The 23,933-nt window shown below is 36.8% G+C and overlaps 3 protein-coding genes across 6 annotated transcripts; 1 reads left to right on the plus strand and 2 right to left on the minus strand.

Moving 5' to 3' along the window:
* Nucleotides 1-494: 494 nt before the first annotated feature.
* LOC132276649 (uncharacterized) lies at nucleotides 495-3,649 on the plus strand. Its single transcript, XM_059778180.1, has 2 exons — nucleotides 495-1,201; nucleotides 2,067-3,649. Exons 1-2 carry the CDS (start codon nucleotides 931-933, stop codon nucleotides 2,279-2,281), a joined length of 486 nt encoding a protein of 161 aa, XP_059634163.1. The 5' UTR covers nucleotides 495-930; the 3' UTR covers nucleotides 2,282-3,649.
* Nucleotides 3,650-3,778: 129 nt separating this feature from the next.
* On the minus strand, nucleotides 3,779-18,508 carry LOC132276647 (acyl-CoA hydrolase 2-like). The gene is made up of 17 exons (XM_059778178.1): nucleotides 18,362-18,508; nucleotides 18,170-18,262; nucleotides 17,921-17,988; nucleotides 17,741-17,825; nucleotides 17,233-17,279; nucleotides 17,005-17,130; nucleotides 15,101-15,178; nucleotides 14,271-14,358; nucleotides 9,782-9,894; nucleotides 7,981-8,043; nucleotides 7,751-7,806; nucleotides 6,376-6,480; nucleotides 6,200-6,256; nucleotides 5,475-5,576; nucleotides 4,400-4,448; nucleotides 4,231-4,299; nucleotides 3,779-4,119 (listed from the first exon to the last, which is right to left on the minus strand). The coding sequence occupies exons 1-17, from the start codon at nucleotides 18,375-18,377 to the stop codon at nucleotides 4,042-4,044; spliced, it is 1,293 nt and encodes a 430-aa protein (XP_059634161.1). The 5' UTR covers nucleotides 18,378-18,508; the 3' UTR covers nucleotides 3,779-4,041.
* A 2,316-nt stretch (nucleotides 18,509-20,824) lies between these two features.
* LOC132276653 (large ribosomal subunit protein eL36x-like) lies at nucleotides 20,825-23,205 on the minus strand. 4 transcript variants are annotated; one of them, XM_059778189.1, is made up of 5 exons: nucleotides 23,085-23,205; nucleotides 22,988-23,000; nucleotides 21,901-22,005; nucleotides 21,265-21,464; nucleotides 20,825-21,111 (listed from the first exon to the last, which is right to left on the minus strand). In XM_059778189.1, the coding sequence occupies exons 3-5, from the start codon at nucleotides 22,000-22,002 to the stop codon at nucleotides 21,081-21,083; spliced, it is 333 nt and encodes a 110-aa protein (XP_059634172.1). In that variant the 5' UTR covers nucleotides 22,003-22,005; nucleotides 22,988-23,000; nucleotides 23,085-23,205; the 3' UTR covers nucleotides 20,825-21,080. The 4 variants fall into 4 exon arrangements, with proteins under 4 accessions (XP_059634172.1, XP_059634173.1, XP_059634171.1 ...); XM_059778190.1 differs by lacking the exon at nucleotides 22,988-23,000 and having other exon boundaries at nucleotides 23,085-23,197; XM_059778188.1 differs by having other exon boundaries at nucleotides 22,988-23,122.
* Between the last annotated feature and the right edge of the window lie 728 nt (nucleotides 23,206-23,933).

Raw genomic sequence — 23,933 nt, forward strand, 5'->3', positions numbered from 1 at the left:
TTCTTGGTCCTTCCCATCTTTATTTTCTTAGAAAAAAATATATGTTCTATAATATAAAAAGCCATAAAAGGATTAGTATAAGGTATTAGGTGGAGTTAATATTCAACTCATATGTATCGAGTCACTCTCCCATTCAGATCCGACGTGGACAAACTTCCCCTTGTTGCATTCACTCCCACCTGACATCCAGACCGGGCGCTTGGTTTGATACTAAATCAAATATTAGGTCTATACCAATAGTGACGGACCAGTGTTTCACAATCTGACCAAAAAATCTAAGCTATTAAATGAATAAGTTAATTACAACGACACTCCCTGAAATTTGCTATAATGACACTCATATATAAGTTAGACGTTTTTTTGGACAATGACACCTGACAAAATTTGAAACCAAACAGGCCCTTAAAAGGTTTGAAAAGACAAAACTGCCCATCAATATTTAACTAATTTTAATTGTAAAATATTAAAATTTTAAAATGACACTTTTACCCTTCTACCATTTCTTCTAATCGATCCCCACCCCTTCTCTTTCTTCACCAGCCGCCATCATCTCCTCAAAGGCAGCCCCTTAACCACAACCACTGCCACTTATCCTCAGCCACATCCCGCCGCCACCATCTCCTCAACCTCAACCGCCGCCATCATCTTCTTTTCAATCACAGCCGCCGCCACCACTTCTCCTCAACCACAGCTGCCGCCACCACTCTCTCCGCTCATCGGTGATTGCACAGTATCACATCTCTTATCACCACCACCACGCTTTGTGCAAAAACAACAGAGGAGCAACCCACAGATCAATCCAGATCCATTTGCATCATGAGACCGTGGTCGGAGGTTACGGCGGAGGTGGTGGTGGTATCACCGGAATTATTAGAATGATAGGTGAAGCCCCCAAAACCAATACCTGATCTGAAAACACACAAGCAAACAATGACAACAAACAATCGAACCATGCCCGATAGACTCCAAACCCTAGAATTCCAAAGCTGCAAAGTCAACGGCGAAGATTGCGAACTCGAAGGACTCGAGAAGCTAGAGGCCGGTGTGAATCATATGGCTGAGAAAATAATTGAATATAGAGCTTCACTGCCGGATCGGCTCAAGAACACTCTCGCTTCGGTTCTTTCTTCACAGAGACCCGTTCTTGTGACCCATTTCAAAGATGGGTCCGAACCCGGACCATCCGGTGACCCCAACCCAGGTGCACTTCTATGGATTCTAATTTTTTCCCGTTTGAATCTCTCTTTGCTTCCAATGTCGATGCTTTTGTTAGATAATGTGCTTCTCAGTTCAATCTATTTTGCTGTGTCTATCTCGAAAATGCTATTCAGTTCAGTCATATATCCCATTAAATCAAATTAGTCTATAATTATGCTTATTGACGACCTCCTCCTCCTTCAACTTCTAATGTATGATAAACTTCATAGAATAGAGAGTGTGACACATCGTGGGGAGAAGTTGCTAAGTTGTTGAGACTTATTCGTGTGGATACTGCTTAATCATGTGAATGCGTTTTAAGGAAAATCGTGAGCTAAGAGTGTGTGCAAAGCAAATAATATTTACACGGTCCGAGCAGCCCAGAGAGAGAGAGAGAGAGAGAGAGAGAGAGGTATTATAAAGAAATGGTCTTACAAATTCCAAGCATTTTACAACAATAATTAAACATAGAAATGAAGGGCTGAAAATAAAAAAGAACGAAGTCATTGAGCTTAGGAATACTACACAAAAAGGAGCACCATTTTTCATTTGTAAAATTGAATTAAATGTCTTACTAATTTGAGGTTTATTTGGATAAATAGGCTTGACTTGTTGGTTACAGCTTGATTCATGGAACTCATTTTGGTTTATTGTGAGTAAGCAGCCTAGCTAGCTTGGCTATTCTATCAATTAGAAGCAAAAACTGTTTCAACTCAAGCTTTTTTGAAATGTTCTTTTAATTACAACATCAAACACAAGTTTTTGTCCATCCTCTCAATTTTCTTAAGGATTCTATTCAAATGATGTTTTTTGTTCTTTTCTTTCGCTTCTCATGCAAAGGATTGACCAGTTTTTGTTCTTACATGCAGGACTTATGGAACCAGGTAAAGCGGCCTCCATATCCATAGCAGAAGATGAAGAGACTGCTGAGGACACACAAATGCTTGAACAAAGGATTTCTAGTAATCTCTCTGCCATGTCTGTTGTTTTGAAGAGGATGAGGGAATGCATTTCTAGAATTGACAATCTATATTCATGCAATGGAAGCATCCATCCAGCTTTTAAAAGAAAAAAGACTAGCTGACCCAATTCATTTCGCATCTGCGTGATTTTTGCCAGTCTTGTTTATTTGAAGAGAAGAGGAGTGTGTGTTGCCACTAGGGCTGCAACCTGGGCTTGCCCAACCCAGCCCTGACTCAACCCGAAGCGGGTTGGGTTGGGCCAACCCGAATTAAACTCAACATGGGTTATGATCATAACCCGGACCGAATATTTTCGGACGGTTTGGGTCGGGTTGATGGGTTGAGTTCTTTATTTTCATTTTTTTAAAAAAATTTATATATATATATATATATATATATATATATATATATATTATATTAATAATTAATATAATATATATAAAATATTATATATTAAAGCAAAATATTTTTAGGGCAAATCACTTCAGCCTCCCCATCTCCATTCTCTCTGGAAACCCCCCCCCCCCCTCTCTCTCTCCAACTGTAAATTACAAAATCTACAAGAATCATCAGAAGTTCAAAACCTATATTTCAGTTTAATCTATCTATCTGTAAGAATCAAAAGTTCAAAACCCACGGCATATCATTTCAAATTGTTCAAAAAATCAAAACCAGATCGGCATATCATTTCAGATTGTTCAAAAAATAAAAACCCAGATCTTTCAGTTTCCATCGCCCGCTGTTCCAGTTCGGATTCGCCGTTCGCAAGCTTCAGCCGTTGTATCTCAACTCTCAAGCTTATCCCCTCTCTGTTTGGAAAAAAGGAATTTCATTTCCTCTTCGTCGACAAATTACAAGTTGCAGAAAGTGGGAAGATTTGTGTTGACGGATCTGGTGATATTCTCGTCTATCCGGCAGAGGTCGCCGTCTCTGGAGGCTTTCCTGGCACCGGTGGAGTCGCCGCTGTCTCTCAACTCTCAAGCGGCGGAGAGAGAAAGAGAAAGAAGAGAGAGAAAAAGAAGAGAGAGGAGAGAGAAATGAAGGAAAAAAAAAAAAATTGGGTTTCGGATTGGGCCCGAGCCCAATCCGAATATGTCTGGGTTTTAACAAAACACAACCCGAACATGAACCCGATTTGGGAATTTAAAACCCAATTTTCAAAATTACGGGTTGGACTTGGGTTGGGCTGGGTTAGCCCGCCCAAGTTGCAGCCCTAGTTGCCACCATCTGTATAATGATTCCATCCATCCAGCTTTTGAGAAAGTAAGGGGTTCAATAACAAGATATGTATTTCCATTGCTGGAACTGGACATCCTGGTTGCATTGTAATTAATAAAGAGCGTTGATTTAAGTATTCCTGTTATGTGTTAAATGTAATGGAAAAATGATTGTCCTGCCATCGAAGTTGTCTTTTTAGTTGTGCTCTCTCTCTCTCTCTGAGCGGTGAGCGCAGAAAGACTGACAGCAGAGCTTGTGTGTGTGTGTGTGTGTGTGTTTTTTTTTTTTTTTCTTTCCCGGGTGTATGTGGGACGGGGATGGGACTGCATGTGCCCGGGGTCAATTCTGGAGTGTGCTCTAAGAGGTCGTTTCGACCAAAAAAAAATCTCAATACCATGGGGTGAACAACATATTAATCAATTACATTGCTAACGTCTACAAGAAGAAATGCTGATGCATGGTAAACACGGAGGCAAAAGAAAAGATCACGCCGACTCTATAAGAATTATTCAAACATTGGCCTCACAGCATAGTGGGAAATGGTACCTGAGGTCGCGGGGTTCAAGTCCCACCTTGGTGAGAAATAATAGACTTATATTCGGGTTTATTCGATCATTCATGAAAAGTTCAACAGAACCCTATCACAATTATCCTGAAGACCCTGTTAAAGCTTCGATTTGACAGCAGAATTTGGTTTTTTTGCTGGCCTTATTAGGCCCTCTTGAGTTGCTGATGCAACAAGCTGCCCATCAACAAAGCACAAAAGCTCAGGAATTGAACTCTCAAATCGAATGGACGAACAAATGAAAGAAACAAAGAGCAGTAATATATTAATTTATAGTAATAAATTTACCTCTCCCTTCCTATTAAACATTTGGCCTGCAACAAAACCTCGTGCATTATGGGCAGAAGGACTGATCATCTGTAAAGAACATTTCCACACATTAACCATGAGACAGCAGAGAGGAGGAAACACTTGCAATGAACAAAAACAAAGGAAAAAAAATGTTTTCTAGTATTACCGAAAACAACAACCAGTCATCAGCTCTAAGCGACCTGTGGAAACACATCCTGGAAAAGAGAGATGAAGAAAATGAGAAATACTCTTGAGGTGGGGTCATTTTTCACAAGGCAAGAAAGACATATATTGCAACTATCTACGTACTTTTTATAAGATCAAAACTTCTCATAGATAAAGATGGATGCATATCTATGTGTTTCAGAAAACCTATTCTGTTGAACAATAATCATACTCTCTGAAAAATGACCATTCCCCTATTTTGATCCTCATTAATTAAGATAGTTGGGAGGAGATACAGGCACGGCACTCAAACTCAAACATGCAGTTATTTCAAATACATGCCGAGAAGAATTTCATTTGCACGGGGATCTTAATAAAGTAATTTACCAACATCCAGGTCCTCTCAATCCAACTCCAGTATTCAACCCTCCTTTATATTTGTGAATTCAACTCCAAATAGCTTTATTTTAAATCCATCCATCCAAATGCAACCTAATGACCAAATTAATTATTCTGCATCACCAATTAGAATCCCTCGCACTTTCTTTTCCTAGGAAAAGTGGTTACTCCATCGGACCACGGAGAATAATAAAGTACTTACACCGCCTAAATGCCATAAAACATGCAATTGTGGGGCTCAACCCAGCGTGAGGCGATTAACCGGAGCTCAAAACCAGACTTCTTGATGTAATATAGATCATGAAATATTGCATATGAAGTGGCGCAATCCTTTGTTCCTTTTGTGATGCACAGCTTTGAAACATATTCAGCTATTAACAATAATTGTGACTGAAAGCGAAAAATCCAAAAAAAGCCATACTAAGTATATCAAGGCAAACTGTGCCTAAACATCAAGGTCTCTGTGCATCCTCAAATTATGCCCAACCCAGCCCTCCACCCCTCGTAGGAAACTCAAGTCCGGTGTTTAAAAAGGGTGGGCCAGATATGGGCTATTGTTCGGTCTAAGATTGTTATATCTCCTACTAAAGTTAAAACAATCCTCACAGAACTGACATGCATGAGCTAAAAATAACATTGAAGAAATAAGTATGTTATAAAAGGACATGGATTCTTACGCGTGATCCAGACTAACAGAAGTTGCCTTCAAACCCCTTCTACGGTGAGGATTCAAACTTATTCCAAGAAATATTAGATCTGATACGTACGATGCTACACATCTGCAACCCAACCACATGATCAAATAAAACATAAGATGAAAATTGATAATCAAACTTTTATCCAGAAACACGTACAAGTATACCTCTTAAAGGACACTATTCAATTAAGTCTCATAGAATAGAAAATCTTTCTAAAATTTCTGTGTTTAACATGTAATATGCCAGCATTCCTACTTTACAATACAACTTTTTGAGCTAACTTCAATATAGAGGGGCAGATATAATGAGACCACTTCAAGCTAAGGCTTGATACATTATACCCGTCAGAATATATCTAGAATTTTTTTTTCCGAATTATACTCTAAATATTTAATGAGTCATAATAACTTAGACTGATGGGACTTAAAATGCTATTGACCTTCATCCACATGGATGTCAATCTTTAACGTAATCAACTATAGTGATTGAGGTTCAATCTAAAGAAGAAAAGAAAACTGCTTCCCTATCTATTCAAAATAAATCAATCTACACTAGCATGTATAATAGAAAAGCAAAAGATGATTCTCTATAAACTTTGAAACGTAATGAAGTTAAATAGGATGACATCTCACAATTCTAATGCTCATTTTCCATCCATGCGAACATAACCAAGAACACTGGAACTATTAAAAAGGAGTCTTTACCTATGCAAAGCCTGATCATCTGAAAGCTTTCCTTTTGCTCTAAACCAGTACCTCAAACTGCACCACGAACAGTCTACCAATGAGATATGAGATCCAAATTTGAAAGAAACTAAAAGCATATTTTCCTTATTTTATCACGATGTCATATGCACACAATATCAAGAACCAGGGTTAACCTTGGAGGAGATTTAGTTTGATTGGTGGCAGTACCAGGATCGCAAAATCTTATCTCTATAGGCCAAGGTACAAACTTTGCAGTGGCAACTTTGTTTCGGTATGTCCTGTTACAACTGATAGTTAGAACTCAATGAACTCAGGAATAAGCTGGAACATAGAATAATCTACGTACTACCTGGATGGAAACTTCATATGCAAAATAAAGACATAAACTGGAACACATAATAATCTATGTTCTGCCTGGACAGAAACATTATATACAACAATTAATCAATTCATTTGATAATACAATTATAGCAAATCACATAACATGAGAAAGAATAAGTGTCACTCAAGATAGAGAAGGGAAAAACAGCATAAAGCTTCCATTTCCTGCAACTAAAGAACAATAGTTGAAAGATCAGGTGATGGAGATGAGGATGGGTTTCACACCTACTTTGGTGTAGGCATAGGATTTTATTTTAGTAGGGTTACAAAACTGATGATAGATAAGGGGTCTTTTCTTTTTTCGTGCTTTATGGAACACGTGTTTTTTGTATGTTTTGTACGTGTATGCATGGAAAATTCATAGAGTTTCTGTTGATCAACATGTAAAAAGATGTTGATCACAATGTGCACGGCAATTAAAATGGATTATAAGCAACTGATTCTGTCCACTCCCGAAGCAATTTAGAGATTGTGTTGTGTTGACCAACATCTAAGACGCTAATAATTGGTCTAAGTACACTACATAACATCATATGAAAATTTTAGGTTTATCTTCTTAACGAGTAACGGTCGAAGATGATATTGCCGACTGCATGAATCTCATATCAGGCTTTTAATAAGAGAAGCTTCTAAGAAGCATATATATTCAACTAATCCGGGTTAGGGAACATGTTAGCAATCAAATCTAACTCATCCAGAAATCCAGAGATGGCAATGCCTGTTCAAGAAGGCTGCCTCTAAAATAAAAAAGATTTTTAGCTATGTTTGGTCAGAGAAAACTTCCAATATTCAATAACTAATTCTCTTGGGTCATTATTCTTCAGGTTAATCTCCTCAAAGACTATATCACAATAAAATTTATCTAACTTTACATGAAAATTCTCTTCAACAATGTAGCAGTAGTTTTAGTCTTCTATTTGGCATGTGAAACTCATATTAAAATGAACTGTGACAGGAGTACAAATAAATATGCACCAGATTGACTTATAGCTAAAGTTAGTAAACTAAGAAGAGAGTCACGACACAATGATAAAGACAAAGGTCCAACTAGTTTCAGCAAAATGTATATTAAAAGGAAGGATACAAGATATTTATGTACATCAGGGCGCAAAAAAAATTTACAAATAAGGAAATGCCAAATTAGACGTAAAGGAGTGATAATTATACTTGGGAAGGCGAGGATCAGTAAGACGTTTCTCCCGCAACTCTTCCATTGATAAAAGCTGCAATGTGAGTTCAGAAACCACAGAAATAATCAACCGAAGATAGTTGATAACTAAAAGCAAGCATAATTTGCTTACCACTTCCGGATTTGGCACAGATGGAATAATTGCTGCAACCACAGCGATAATCGACTGAAAATAGTTTATAATTAAAAGTAAGCATATTTTGCTTACCACTTCTGGATTTGGCACTGATGGCATAATCGCTTGCTGATGATCAAACCCTTGTTCTTCTTTCTGTAAAAAATAATTTCACCCAATATTACATGCATTTAGATGTAGTAGGCATTCATTCCGAAGCTATAACTTAAAATCTAATCCAAAAGAGCAAAAACTATAAGCAAAACCAACAAAAGAGCATCAAAGGAAAAATTGCACCACTAACCAAAAGATATTCAATGCAGTGATGCTAATGGATACTATCAAGTTTCAATTAATTGATATTCTCAAGAATCTATGGTTGAAGACAAAATCTAATACAAACCCTAGCCATTCGCCTTGGCTATCTAATTCTATTGGCCTTACAATTGTCAGCTTTGAGAATCAAAACCCTAAGTGCCATTGTTCTATCATACATATTTTTTTAACAAATCTCAAGATTAGAAGCTAAGGCCTGTTTGGTTCCATCATTTTTCAAGAATTTTGAAAATAGAAAACAGTTTTCTGATAACTGTAGCAGGTTGTTCCCTGAAATTGGGCCTTTTCTTAACTTTTCATATAAAATGTTCTAAAAGTCGTCGTAGAAAAGCGATTTTTTTTTTTTTTTTTTTTTTTCTTTTTTTCTGTTTTTCTGTTCTCTAGGAACAGAGTCTCTGAAAATAAAACCAAACATGCTCTAAATACGTGAAGGTAAAGACATGGCTATCAACTAAGGGGAAAAAATAAAAATAATAAAAAAAACAGATGATCTTTTCTATATCCAGGTTTTGCAGATTACACATATCTTGGTCTTTAGCATTCTGCTTTTAGTGCTTGCTAACCAACTAGCTTCAGAAGCCTTTCCATACTAAAAACTAAACATTTCTTTAAAACCAAAAGCATCCAATGTAATCCGGAAATGGCGAAATTATATATGTGTAGGTCCTCTCAACATAGTCCAGACTTTTTTTTAGGAAGGTAATATAATCAACACTTGGTGATGCCAAGAAAATCATTTTCTTTAATGCATCTACAATATTCTTCTATCCTTTTTGGTTCAGATGATCCAGGGTAGTATCACGTAGATATAGTTACATGGCAGAAACCCAAAATCCCCAGGAAGACAACCTGCTGCAAGATCCTGCATGTGGTTGAAGGTGGTCCTATAATTGCCAAAATGTTAGCTTTACCAGCAACTCTGTGAACCTTTCTAAAGATCTCAAGATAAAAGATGGAGATGAACCTCTTTAACATGATAACACAAAAATCAGAAAGAGTAGCACAAGTAATACATCAATGACGTTTTGCAGTAACTACCTCTCCTAGGTCAATGTCAATTTTCAAACACGGGAGGTCCCTGTAAATTGTAATTAAACCAAACCTCAGGGGAATTTCATAAAATAAATCCAAAATATGTGAACAAAATAATTCGACTTGCAAAGACTGCAGCAATAGGACTGGATCAATAACTGTTGCAATCCATCTGCAAACTATTACAAGCAAAGGACTCTGACATGGAAATACTGAGGAGGAGGAATCTCAATTGACAGAATTAATGAAAATGGAATCAAAGCAAATGGACATGCCAACGAAATACATGTCTTGTTACCGTGCCAGAAGGGAATCACTACCAAAATGCAAGAATAAACAGTTGAATATCCAAATTAAGCCAGTCATAATTCAACTTTAGTAGTTAAAAGAATTACAAACATTCCAGCCCCACAACAGAAGTAAATAAATAAACAAAGATAAGACGGGATATCAGCATCCAAATCCAAAACACGTAAGAACATTTCCAGAATGTTAATACGTGCAAATGGAATAATAACAGCATTACCTGAAATGAAGCAAGCAATGTGAATACGACATTCCCTTTTTGTACTGCATCTACTTTTCGAGTAGCAAAGCTGTTCCCATCACGAACTCGGTGGACTTGATAAATGATTGGCACTGCAAAAATAAATTATTGAATCTTGTTATAGTTAGAGAAAAAATGCATATTATCAGTAATTCTTTATTTAAAAGTTATGCCTCATGAAACGAATATTGAGCAAACATTGAAATTCCACAGAAAAAATTTATTTTCTTCATGGAATAAAATTAAAGGATAATGGTGTAGAGATAGGCTCTCTTTTGGGTGTGTCATTTGAGGGTCGGATGGAGGAGGCAACAAACTTATTCCTTGATGTTCTTAATGCTCCGTTTGCTGATAGAATGGATTGTAGGGGAAATGTTCCAGTGGAGAGGGAGGAGAGAGGGATTCAAAGTCCCTCGACTCTTGTTACCTATGAAAGGAGGAGGAGGGGGGCTAGGGAGAGGACCAGTGAGGGGTGAGGTGGTCAATTCTACTGTTTCCCTATGAAGCTACAAATTCTTTCATGGAATGTCCGGGGTCTCAATGACCCGGCTAGAAGGAAAGTGGTGAAATCAGTGATTCGGAAAGTGGGTGGTCATTTAGTATGTCTTCAAGAAACCAAGATTGCCTCTATGACGGATGTGATTGTTCGAGGTTTATGGGGTGGGCGATTTGTGGAGTGGTTTGCTTTGGATGCGATTGGCTCTTCGGGTGGTATTCTGATCATGTGGGATGTTCGTTGGATCTCTTTGTTGGACTCTCAGGTTGGGCGTTTCTCGGCATCCTGTGTTCTATCCATGGTGGAGGATGGCTTTCGTTGGGTTTTTTCTGGAGTCTATGGGCCTACGGAGGATTGTGATTGCCATTTGTTCTTGGAGGAGCTGGGGGAGATCCGTAGTCGATGGTCGTTGCCTTGGTGTGTAGGGGGGGATTTCAATGTTGTTCGTTCTCCTTTTGAGAGGTCGACAAGGGGCAAATGGACAGCTGATATGATGGCTTCTCAGAGTTTATTAATGGTTTCTGTTTGCTTGATTTGCCTTTGGTGGGTGGGCATTTCACCTGGTCCAATGGACGCTCTCCTCCTACTCTCTCTCGTCTTGATAGATTCTTGGTGTCGAGTGATTCGGAGGAAAAGTTTTCTGATGTTGTTCAAGCCACCCTGGCTCGTCCTTTGTCTGATCATGTTCCATTGTTGTTGGACTGTGGCGGGTTGCGCAGCAATAGCTCCCCTTTTAGATTTGAGAATATGTGGCTTCGGGCTGAAGGCTTTTTGGAACGAGTCCGATCCTGGTGGGCAAGGTATGGAGTGGTTGGCACTCCGAGTCATTCTTTGACAGGCAAGTTGCGTTTTTTGAAGAATGATCTCAAAGTCTGGAACAAAGAGGTTTTTGGTAATTTGGCTTGGAGAAAGAACCGGGTTCTCTCTGAGATTGCTAACATTGATAAGATGGAGAATCAGGGTCTTTTGACGGGTCCTTTGAAGCTCGGGAGGGTGGAGTGTCAAGCAGAGTTTGCTAAGATTCCAGTCTGGAGGAGATTTCATGGAGACAGAAATCTAGAGCTTTGTGGCTCAAGGAAGGAGATAATAACACTAAATTCTTTCATAGGCTCGCCAATGCTCACAGAAGGGGCAACCACATTGGGAGGATAAGGGTGGATGAGGTGTTAATTAGTAAAGAGGAGGAGATTTGTAAGAGTTTTTCTGAGTACTTTTCGAGGTTGTTCACTGAGTCAGCCGATTGGCGCCCTTTGCTGGATGGGCTTCAATTTGATTCTATTTTGGGTAAGGAATGCTCTATTTTAGAGGAGCCTTTTTCCGAAGAGGAAGTTCTCTCTGCTCTGAAGAGCTGTAATGGGGATAAAGCTCCTGGTCCTGATGGTTTTTCTATGAGGTTCCTTTTGGAGTGTTGGGAGGTGGTCCGTGAGGAGGTGATGGCCTCTTTTCATGCCTTCCATGTGCAGGACTCTTTTGAGAAATGTTTGAATGCAACTTTTATAGCTCTTATTCCGAAGAAGGGAGAGGCAATGGATGTTAGAGACTTTCGCCCTATCAGTTTGGTGGGATGTTTTTACAAGTTAATTGCGAAAGTTTTGGCCTCTAGGTTGAAGAAGGTGATGGATGGTGTCATTTCTGAATGTCAGCAGATTCTGGATTCAGTTCTTATTGCTAGTGAATGTGTTGATTCCCGCTTGAGTAGTGGTGTTCCGGGTGTTCTTTGCAAGCTAGATATTGAAAAGGCATATGATCATGTGAGCTGGAGTTTCCTTCTCTATCTGTTAGAGAGGATGGGTTTTGGTGGGCGGTGGAGGAGATGGATTCTTTTCTGCATTTCTAGCGCTCGTTTCTCTGTCCTTGTGAATGGAGCGCCAACGGGTTTTTTCTCTAGCTCGAGGGGTTTGAGACAAGGGGATCCGCTTTCCCCTTTCCTGTTCCTTTTTGTGATGGAGGCTCTTAGTAGATTGTTGACGAGGGCTGTGGAGCTGGGTTTTTTGAGTGGATTTCGGGTGGGCAGGGATGTTGCTAGTCAATTGGAGGTTTCTCATTTGATGTTTGCAAATGACACTATTGTGTTTTGTGATGCGGATGCGTCCCAGCTGACGTATTTGAGATGCGTTTTAATTTGGTTTCAAGTTGTTTCTGGCCTTAAGGTTAATGTAAGCAAGAGTCTTCTTGTGCCTGTTGGGGATGTTCCTGGGATTGAGTTGTTTGCTCAGATCCTTGGATGTTGCACTGGCTCCTTTCCCATTTCTTATTTAGGTTTGCCTTTGGGAGCCCCTTCCAGATGTGTGGGGAGTTATGATCCGATTGTGGACAGATTCGAGAGGAGATTGGCGGGTTGGAAAAAGCAGTACTTGTCTAAAGGGGGTCGAGTTACCCTGATTAAGAGCACTCTTTCTAGCCTTCCTACATACTTCATATCTCTGTTTCAGATCCCTTCTTCAGTGGCTGAGAGAATTGAAAGATTGCAGTGTAATTTTCTTTTGGGGGGAGGAAGGAGAAGAGTTCAAGTTTCACCTGATTCGGTGGGATCAAGTGTGTCGTCCAATTCAGTTTGGAGGCTTAGGGTTAAGGAGGTTGTTGCCTTTTAATAAGGCTCTCCTTGGTAAATGACTCTGGAGGTTTGGAATCGAGAGGCATTGGTTATGGAGGAGAGTTATTGCCAGCAAGTTTGGGGAAGGTCGTGGGGGGTGGTGCTCTCGGGCGATGCGTGGTCCAAGGGGAGTGGGAGTATGGAACTTCATTCGAAGGGGTTGGGATGACTTCTGCAAGCATGTTCGTTTTCGCATTAAAGATGGAAGGAGGATCAGTTTTTGGAAGGATCTCTGGTGTGAGGAGCTCCCTCTTGCTCTCGCTTTCCCACGGCTCTATAGGATTGCTTCTCACTGACAGGCCATGGTTGTTGAATATTATCATCTTGATAACAGGAGACTGACTTGGGATGTTCAGTTCAGGAGGCATTTTCAAGATTGGGAGATCGAGGATGTTTCTCATTTTCTGGAGCTTTTGTATAACCAGGTGATTTCTTTTGGGGAGCCAAATGGGTGGCTATGGATTCCTAACTCGCTAGGCCGGTTTGAGGTCAGGTCCTTCTTTAGATGTCTTTCGGATGGTCAAGGTGAACTTTTTCCCTAGAAGTCTATTTGGCGTTCTAAGGCTCCCCGCAAGGTCGCCTTTTTTGCTTGGACCTCTGTCCTGGGTAAGATTTTAACCCAGGATAATTTGAGGAGGAGGAATCAGGTGGTGGTCAATCATTGTTATATGTGCTTGCAATGAGGAATCAGTTGATCACCTCTTTTTACATTGCAGTATGGCCAGAGACTGCTGGGATTTGATGCTTCGTTTATTTGGGGTCCATTGGGCCATGCCTTTTTCCTCTAGAGGGTTGATTGAAGCTTGGAGAGGCGTCTCTGTTGGGGTTGGTGTTAAGGATGCCTGGAGGGCTACGCCGCTTTGTATCTGGTGGTGTATTTGGCTCGAGAGAAATAGGAGATATTTTGATGGGAAAAAGAAGCCTATTTCTATGCTTAAGTTCTCTGTTATTTCTACTCTTTTTTGTTGGGTTTCAGGGAGAGATTATAGATCTATGGAGGAAATCATTGTTTTCTTGGCTTCTTTGAAGGTCTAAGGCACCTTTTGGCCCTTTTTGTTTTCTTTGGGCTTCGCTCCCCTTTTGAGCGCTTTTAATAAATTCTTACTTATCAAAAAAAAAAAGTTAATGTCATACATTGATATATCAACATAAAAAACCATATAAAGTGGCTAGAAAAGCAACACAAGTTGATACACCTATCATATGCTATCATAAATTGTCACAGGTTCTCCCATTTCACACGGTGTGACATAAAAATAGAATGGGAAAACACATAAATTTAGGGCAGTTAAGGACTATGACGTAACAAAATGAATACAGACATTGTTATTAAATCCATAACTATTCACTCTTGCCAAGCATGTAGAAACCACACTTACTGTTTAAGTCACCAGCGAGAAGGAAGTAAGCATGCAAACTATGGACAACCTTGAGATAATCAACAGTTTTTGATGCTGCAGCCAGTGCCTGCATATTGGGGAGCATTTTGAATTATAAAGCAAGCAAGGAAATTCCTAGTAACAGGAATTCTACATATCAATCTTGTTTAAGAGTTGACAGTTAAGAGAATAATCATAAAGCATAAGGAAACGGGCAAGCTATATGTTTTGCAATCAGTAAGTCAACGATTGTAGGATTAATTTCCATGTGCTGGACAAAGCAATCAATGTTGACGTGTTATGAAGAATACAAAAATCAAGAATGTAGAAACTCAAACATCATGTGGTCCGTCAAATTGAGATTCTAAACTGAAACAGAAGTGGTTAGAAAGAGGTGCTTTCTGGTTGAAAGAAATCCAAGTCGAAATAATAGAATAATAAGGAAGAGCCCAGATAAATTCAGTGCTTCCGTGCTTTTTTGAGATTTTCCACAAAAACTTTAAAACTTTGAGATTTTGCTTTAACGATAACTGAAAGGAATTTTCAGCAGACACCACTAAACACACCAGGTAAATCTACAAAGTAATAAGAGAGAAGAAAAACGAAATCAGCGTCACAATATTAAAATATTTCTGAATATATTGCAGGATGCAGTAAGTGCATTAGCATGGTTTATTATGTATGTCCTCGTGCACACAAATACATTATAGGACACCATTCTTCTCTATATACAAACTACAATTGTATGCCACAATCTTCATCATAACTAAATTTCATTCAGAAGCATGTCAGTGGTACAAACTTGTAAAATAAAAGAAGCATAATCATGCCTGTGCAATAAATTGTCCACCAAACACCTTTCCAAAATGTGGAGCATCTGGCAAGGTAATCCCTTGGAAAATATTCACCTTCAAGCAAACACAAAGTAAATTTTAGCATGAACAAAAATATTCATTTCTTCCAAAGACCAATATAAAAATAAAAATAAAAAAAATATTACTTCAGACCATTCAGGGGGAAAAAAATACTTCAGCCACAATGATCTGTAGGAAAACCAAAATATGAAAATACAGAGGATTCATCAACTTCCTCCCAGCCCCTTCATTCCCATGGGAGGAAAGGAGAAAGAAAAAAAAAAAAAAAAAAAATGAAGCTTATCATCTCCTAGTACAAAGTAGCACTTCATTAGTGTACTCAAAAACAATCTGCCACTCGATCTTTCACCACCAATCAATGGAGCAAGAGCCCATTAATGGGACCTCAAAATGATATGAGAGAACTGCCAAAGTGCTTTCTTTGTGCCACCGAGAAAGGAAGAAAGATCCATTCATAAATAAGTACAATTGATTAGTCTAATTAATAGGTGGAAAAGGTAGAGCAAAACATAAATTATATTTTAAATAAAGATTTTTTGAATGCAAAACTATAATTACATCTAAAAGACTAAGTTACTTGGACTCTCCTATTCTCCTCAATATACATTTGTCAACATGACACAACATGCTTAAGAACTTAAGGGTACAGGATATATGTTTGACACACATACCCTATTGGACACTTGGATCCTCTGCATTAATGATGGAAGAAGAAGAAGAAGAAGAAAAAACTTGCATTTGATAGCAAAGAAATTGGGATGCGTTCAAAAGGGGAATGCAAAGAACTTGGGATGCGTTCCCATTTTGAATGCTTTCTATTACATTTTTACTTATCAAAAAAAAACTTGCATTTGAAAGAAAAGAAGGGCTTCCTACTTCTGAGATAGATAGAATCCTCCTTTTTTACCTCATCCCATTTAATATAAACTATAATTGAGAATATTAAATAAATAATTTTGAAAAAACATAAAGAATATTTTAGTTAAATTATAATTGGATTTTACCTTTTAGAAGTACTTAATAATATGTTATCAAATGAACATAATGGAGCATTAACAGAAATGCTTCAGTTTGCAGCATTTAATAGAGTTATTTTACCACCCCTAACTATTTAACCATAAAGAAAAAAACATAACTTAAAACTGATATATGAATTTTTGCCTTGTATCTTCCACATATCCCCCTTTTTGTTCCGTCATCGGGTCAGTGAGCTCAATTTAGCTAAGAAAAAAGTATAGAACTTCACAATAAGAGCGGTAAAAGTCAAAAACTTTCAGCATATATGCATAAAATACATTGTGCATGTATTTCATGTACAGTTTACATTCGACATATTTCATTTTCAAATAACTTGTAAGGGTAAATGAGTTTCACTTCCAATTCCGTGGTTTATCTCCGAAGCTATTAAGTAGCATTGGATCAGTACCCACTAAAATTATGACGAAATGTCAAAATCATAGAGAAGTAGAATTACAAAATGCCCATTACTTATGCCCAATGTGAAGTTGAGAAATGCAATGCATGATTTTGCAAGTCATGTGCATTATTAGATGATAGCATCAGAAGGAGGGGGGAAGCATGGAGAAAGGAATCAAGAGTACAACAAGACCACATTCAATTAGTATCTTATGTCAAGAGATGCTATGATGACATGAATTCCTTGGTTCACACAGAAGAATCTAAGTCATCACAAGACCATCAGTAACTACAAATATACAGCTACAGGCACAATAAGCAACCACAGATTCTCCGCGTCCAAATAATACTTGCAAGCTAGAACATAATAGAAGAATTGGACATTTTAAACCATAGAAGCATAGAGACTCAAAATCTCAAGGAAATAAGATATTAGAACATACTTCTATTGGGTCCAAGTGCAATATCTGCTCCACAAATGAACATTTGTCAAGTGTCTTATCTGCATTCCAGATTGATTTTGGCTGCAGCAAATTATGATGCTCATGGGGCAGCACTAAGCAGGTCAGCTGCCATCACAGACAACACATTAGAAGCTTGCTATTGGCATCTACATAAGAACGATTTAGAGGTGTATCCCAAGATTTTCAGACGGAACTCTGAATTCGTACCTTAGACAATGCCATCACATCTGCCTGTTGATCAGATGTTGCCGTACCTGCAGAAGTGTGCGTACTTTATTCTTCTAAAATGATTATCAGGAACAACCCAAGCCTACTAGTTTAATAGTAGTATGCTATAGAAAGAACCATTTTAATTGAATTGTGTATAGCTAAGAACCATTTTAATTGAATTGTGTATAGCTATTTACATATCTTAAGCAGTATATATAGGCACAAAAATGATTACACACAAATATCACAAACATCTAACTTTGTGTGGTCATATGGAAGCAAGCATATTTCCCTTCAAAATCCAATACTAACATCAATGGAACTTCCACACACGAGAATAAACAGAAACTACCACAACAGAATTTTGAGTACATTTAATATATTTATATATGCATGTATATAGGTATATATATCAAAGAAATAATTTCCATGAAAATAAGAACTCCTTTAAACACAGTACTTTCCATCTTATGAAGTAAATGTGAGCTGAAAAGTAGGCTCTTACCATGACCAAAACAGTCATATCGTTTCAACTGGAACTCAGGACGATTGTCGTCATCATCATTGTTCACCGAACTAGAAACTTCAGCCTGTAAACCAAGAAAATCATATGTTATCTCTCACAGCTCCATCACGAGCATTTAAATGGTATGCCATTGCAACATCTGATCAAAGCCAAACTCACCTCCCCTTCCCATATAAAGTAAAGTCCATCCCCAGCTTCCCCTTCACGAAGAATATACTGGCCTTGATCTTCAACACCATACATTCAAACAATCAAATCAATAAAAATAAATAAATAATCCAATAATCCAATAATTCTTGAAATGCCTAAACAAATCACAGCCAAATGGAACAAACACAAACAAAATAATAATAATAATAATGAACAATAATTCATACGAAAATTGAAATAAATGAGAATTGAAATGACCGTAGTGTTTAAAGGCAACCAATTGGGCGATTTTTTTGAGAGAAGATCCTGGGAGTCTCTGAAGGAAAGGAACGCAACTTAAAAATTCGATAACTGCAAATCAAAGAGAGATTAAAAAATAAATAAAAATGTGAGAGAGCCTAATTAAGCTTGTAAAATTGAAGATTGAATGGTGAAGACTAGGTTTTTCACCTGTTTGGGAGTTCATATCTGAGTTTCTCGAGATGTAACCAAATTCACTGTAAGTAATACACTGAAATCATAAAGCAAGTCAAAGCTATGCGCACATATATATATATATATATATATATATATATATATATATTTTGCTCTGAAGTGAGAAAGAAGGAGGGGGAAGAGACCGATCATAGAGTGACAACTTATTGGGATATGAGGTCAATGGGAATTGACCACGTGTGATAAATTTGTTCTGTTTTTTTTTTTTTAAGGTAATGACGTTACATAAAATCTTTTCCAAAAAAACCATTTATTTTTTCGGAAGTTAAGGCCAACAAATCCAAATTTTTATTTTTTCGGAAGTTAAGGCCAACAAATCTTAGGTTTTATTGTTTTTATTTTTGGTAAGTAATTAAATCGTACCTTTTCAGTATAATTCCAAGTTTTGAATCTATTTGATTTTGTATTGAATCTATTTGATTTTGTACTTTATTTTTATTTTTTTATTATTATTATTTTTGTAGTCAGGTAACTCTAGAAATTAATTTAAGACAAACTTAGGACGCATTTTATAAGGACGACGTACCCCGTATACAAATATGACATACCCATATTTTGTTTGAATTGAATAATAATACTCCTCGAATACTCACACCTCAAAATTAGGAAGTATGGGTAGTGATATTAATTTTTACCGCCCCGTCCCGCCCCGTTAATAACGGATATGGAAACACTTTTATACCGTTGGGATGGGCATGAATACAAATTTTGTACCCGTCGCGGATCAAGGGGTGGGTAAGGGTTCAGTATACATATCCTAGGAGCCCCGCCCTGTCCCGCTAAGCATATATATATATATATAAACTTGGTATTAAATTTGCTTTTGTTTTGGTTATGGTGGAAGTTGGAGTTTAGAACTTCTTGTGATTTGGTTGTATTAAACTTTTATTTTTGTTTATTATGTTTTTTAAATTATGTTATGTGCATGTTATTTTTTTTATTTTTTTTGGGATATATAATTTCATTTATGTTGTGCCATTCTCAGGCTTTCCACATTCAAATAGCAGGAGATTAAGTTCTAAAAAGTGGGAGAAAAAACATTTGTTAGCGGGTGCGGGGGCACAGTATTTCCCAACTGAGCGGGGCTGAACATGAAAATCCAACCCGTCGAGATCTTGGGGCGGGCATGGACTTGACAAAAAATTAAAGGGGTGGGGCGGGATTTAGGGAAACCTGCTCCAAACCCGCCCCGTTGCCATCCCTAAGCGTGGATACTTTTCATAGGGACAATGTACTTGTATTGTGTCCAAATCAAATATCAATATTCTTTAGATATTCGCGAATACGCCTCTGATACTTTTTAAAATTAATCCGCAAATTTAAAATATATATTTTAATTTTAACACATCTCCAAGACTATGCTTCTCAAATACTTCAAAATACATTTTTTTACAAGTTTTAAACTTAAAATCTAACTTTTTCAACAAAATATAATATTATTAAAATATGTTTAAAATAGAATAAATGATAAGGTGGATGTTTCAATTTTTGTGAAATGAACACATATATTATATTAATCATTACATTTTTTATTTTTTTGGTAAGGCAAGAAATGTTAGAAATTAGATTAATTAATACAGAGAGTCCAAATTTGGCACTCCAAAGCTCACTTAGATTCATAATCTTTTAAAAACTGACCAATTTTTTATTTTTTTTATTTTTCAAATGTCGTGCTTTTTGGAATCGTTTAAAATAATTAAAATTTAAAATTGTTAAGAGATGCTTTTACTTCTATAACTAACTTGGTAAGCTTTACCACAAAAGAAAAGACAAAAAAACAAAATTCATGAACTTTTGATTAAACATCCTCCGTCTCATGAAATTGAATCGAATGGGTAGAATTGAAAAAAATAATTTAGTTTAATTTTATGTAAATTTGATCTAATCTTTTTATGAACTTTTTAATCCTGCCCTGTTTATTAAGTAAATCCAAACAACCTACCTACTACTTGCCCATGTCAATGAATTAACTTACAAAACCGGTCTGAGTGACTGCAACCATCACAGACCCATCAAAAAATTGGTTTCAATGTATTTGGCTTGGCTTCAACACCAACACAAAAACAAAATCAAACTGGCACACTTCGAAAGGTAAACGATTTTTGGACCGAATCATTTGCACTAGATTGCTAGCCCAACTATTTTTAATTTGCCGTGGGATACTCCATGTACTTATATTTGGCATAAATAACCAATCAAAAACCATTATTGCAAGTCTTCAATGTGAGTTTTTGTTAAATCCAAGTGGAAGACTCACTTTCTTATTTATTGCATAAATGACCAATTAAAAACAGTAGGTCTAACCCTTCACTCTGTATAAAAATCATTTTCCATAGAAATTTCATCAAATTCATAACAACCCCTAACACCCCATATTTAATGAGCGACAAAATTTGCAGGGCATTTATAACACATAAGTAAACACAAATAATAAACAAGTGTATCGAATTGTTTAGCAAAGATGTGAACTAATCAAATTTCAAGACAAAAAGTAGCAGATTTTTAAAACTCAGATGCAAATAACTAATGCTGTCTTAAATGGTAGAGAATTGAACAAAAACTTAATTGCAATCTTCCAGGCTACAGTTTAACAAGGCAAGGAGCTTGACAAAACATCTATAACTAATAATCTCTTTCACCAAGACAACTCCAAGTAGAGATCCATCGCAATGACTCACTTCTTCTTCTCTCCACCTCCAGCAGACCTATTTATAAAGCACAACAACAAATTTGAATAATTCATTAAGCAACTAACAACCAAAAGAGACTGGCTTATTCAGGGTTTTGGGTGAGCAGAACAGTTTACTGCAGTTGATCAGTGTCTATATAATGTACAAGACATGCAGTTTGCTAATTACCTCATCTTACGAAGAACATTGGACATCTCCTCACGCTTCTTCTTTGCCCTCTTATGAGTGCCCAACTTTCTCTTTGCCACTTTAAGCGCTCGTTTGTCTTTCCCAACTTTAAGAAGTTCAGTGATTCTCTTCTCATAGGGAGCAAAACCAGCAACCTCCCTTATGAGATTTCTTACAAAATGAACTCTTTTACTTGTTTTCTGAAAGAGAATGTATAAAAACATAAAAAAAATTATAATTCTCACACAATGCATCAAATAATAAATTGTTGTCAATCCATCAGGAACTGGAGACCTACTGCCTTGAGAAAGGTAAGTGAACAATAAAAATACTGTAGATAGCATAAAAACGGCGCAAATTGGAAATGCACAACTAAACATACTTGCAAGACAGAGAACCAACTTAAATTCTCACACATCAGCAAAAAGATGCATGAAATGATATATTGTTGTCAAGTCAATTCCATTGTAAGAAGATGCCACAGGCACCTCAAAGAGTCCTACTTACATAAGAGAAAGGCAAGAGAATAACCAAGATGCTGAACACGTGATAAAAATGTTGCTAGTTGCAATTGAAAAAGGAAAAAAACAAAATTTAAGTAGTTAGAAAAAAACAAGGATGTCTAAGAAAACTTACCCCCTTTCTATCAGAGGGGCGTGCAATCTTTTCCTTCTTGGTTACAACATGCCCTTTGTTTAGACCCACAAAGAGGCCAGTGTTTGGCTGTTTCGGAGCCATCACCTGAAACCCAACACACTACACTGTTCAATTTAGAATAAAGTCTGGAGAACAAGTTACAGAACTTGATTAATAAATTTAAATAACAATGATTTGCAACTGAACACTCCCCGACAAATAAAAGTAAAGAGGAGCACCAACACTTGAGAGATTGTATAGTCATTGACCACAAATGGGAAGGCATTAGACAACAGGAGCATTCAAATTCCATCTCAAAGCATCTTATCAGTTTGTAAAAATTCACTAAAAGCTTGTATGCATAACATGAAAGGCTATAAAAGAAAAGAGAGAACACCATTTAACAAAAGAAAATAAAGAGTCAAAGGAAAACATTTTTTTTATAAGTAAATCAAAAGGAAGCATCATTTCAATAAACATAAAAAAATATTAAACTACCGACCTATTTTTAATTCAAAACAAACTATTAATTTATAAAAATATTTCAGCAATACCAAACAATATAAGGCCGCAATGAGCTCGACCAAAAAACAGGACATTTTTAGGCAATGTTGGATATAATTGTGTAAATCTTCCATCAATTAACAATTATTCATATTCAACTGAAACCAAAAAATTCTTTAACAAAAGGCCAAACATTAATTCCATCTATTAGAGAATCAAATGGGGAAGCTCAGATCATGGCCAATCGACCACTAAACACTAACGCAAGGTAAAAATCTAATCCAATATGGTGCATATATGTCACCTTGAAAAAAAAAAAGAAAAAAAAAAAGAGAAGAGAAACATGAGCGATTGGACATCAACTGGAACACATAGTTCAACACTGAATGAACAGGGGACACAACCAATCAAGACCAAACTATTATAACCGTTTGGTTGCCAAGAAAACCCTAGAACATGAAGGGAAATATTGATTTGACTAAATCTAATACAAAAATAAGCTCCAGCAAGCAAAATAATTATATTTGTTTCAGTTAATCGATACGAGATGTCGGAAAAAAAAAAAAAGGCAGAGTTTTCTTACCGATCAGTCGAATCTGCGAAAACAGAGAAAAGAAATGAGAAGTTAGGACTTTATATATAACAAAATGGGTTAGGGTTTTGGGATCAGTTTTTCTTACCTTCGGAGAAGAGAGAGGCTGTAGTAGTAAGAGAGAAATTAGGGTTAGGGTTTTGTGTTCTATTTATACGCGAGCGAGGGTACGGAGCCCTTGTGGCGGAGAGCATTTAGGAAGGCTGGGAATAATGGAAAAGGATGAAGGGTAAGGTTGGCATTTGGCATGTTGGGTTCTGAAATGACGAGAATGCCCATCTCACGCCTCATCGTTACCGTCGTTATATTTTTCTATTCAATTTTAAATATATATATGTATATTTAAAATATACCCCCTCTTTTTCTCTCTTTTTCTAGTACTAATTTGGTTGTTTTCTGCACTTTTTTTTTTTTATGTTTTTTTTAACACTTTACCCTTCTTAAAATGATTTATTAAAAAATCAACAATCTTTTACAATATGCTCAAAAAATTATTTTAAATTATTTTCTTTTCCAAAAAATTAAATAACTAAACAAGCTCTTTTTCTCATTTTTCCCTTTTTCTTTAGAATAGTATGTATATCAACCCAACAACACACGCATCATTCAAGTCACGAATGCAATTTTAAAATGAGACTTTAAAGATTTACCTCCCAAATCACTATTAACGCCGTTATTTCTCCATGTATATGTTTGGTGTATATATTTTATTACATACAAATAAAAAAGATACGAGAAAATGATATATGCCTCGCATGGGTTGAAAGAAAAATTAAAATCCCTCGCATGGGTTGAAAGAAAAATTAAAATGATATATGCCATGCATTATTCCGTCCGTCTCCCTCTTCACATATTAGAGTTCAGCGACATATAATCATTTGTAACTAGATAAAATTATATTCTGAATACATATATAAATGGTTGAAAGAAGAATGCA

The sequence above is a fragment of the Cornus florida genome, unplaced genomic scaffold (genome assembly GCF_030987335.1).
Source record: "Cornus florida cultivar Cherokee Brave unplaced genomic scaffold, ASM3098733v1 CherokeeBrave_3.0.0_Hap2_Chr10, whole genome shotgun sequence".
NCBI lineage: Eukaryota > Viridiplantae > Streptophyta > Magnoliopsida > Cornales > Cornaceae > Cornus > Cornus florida.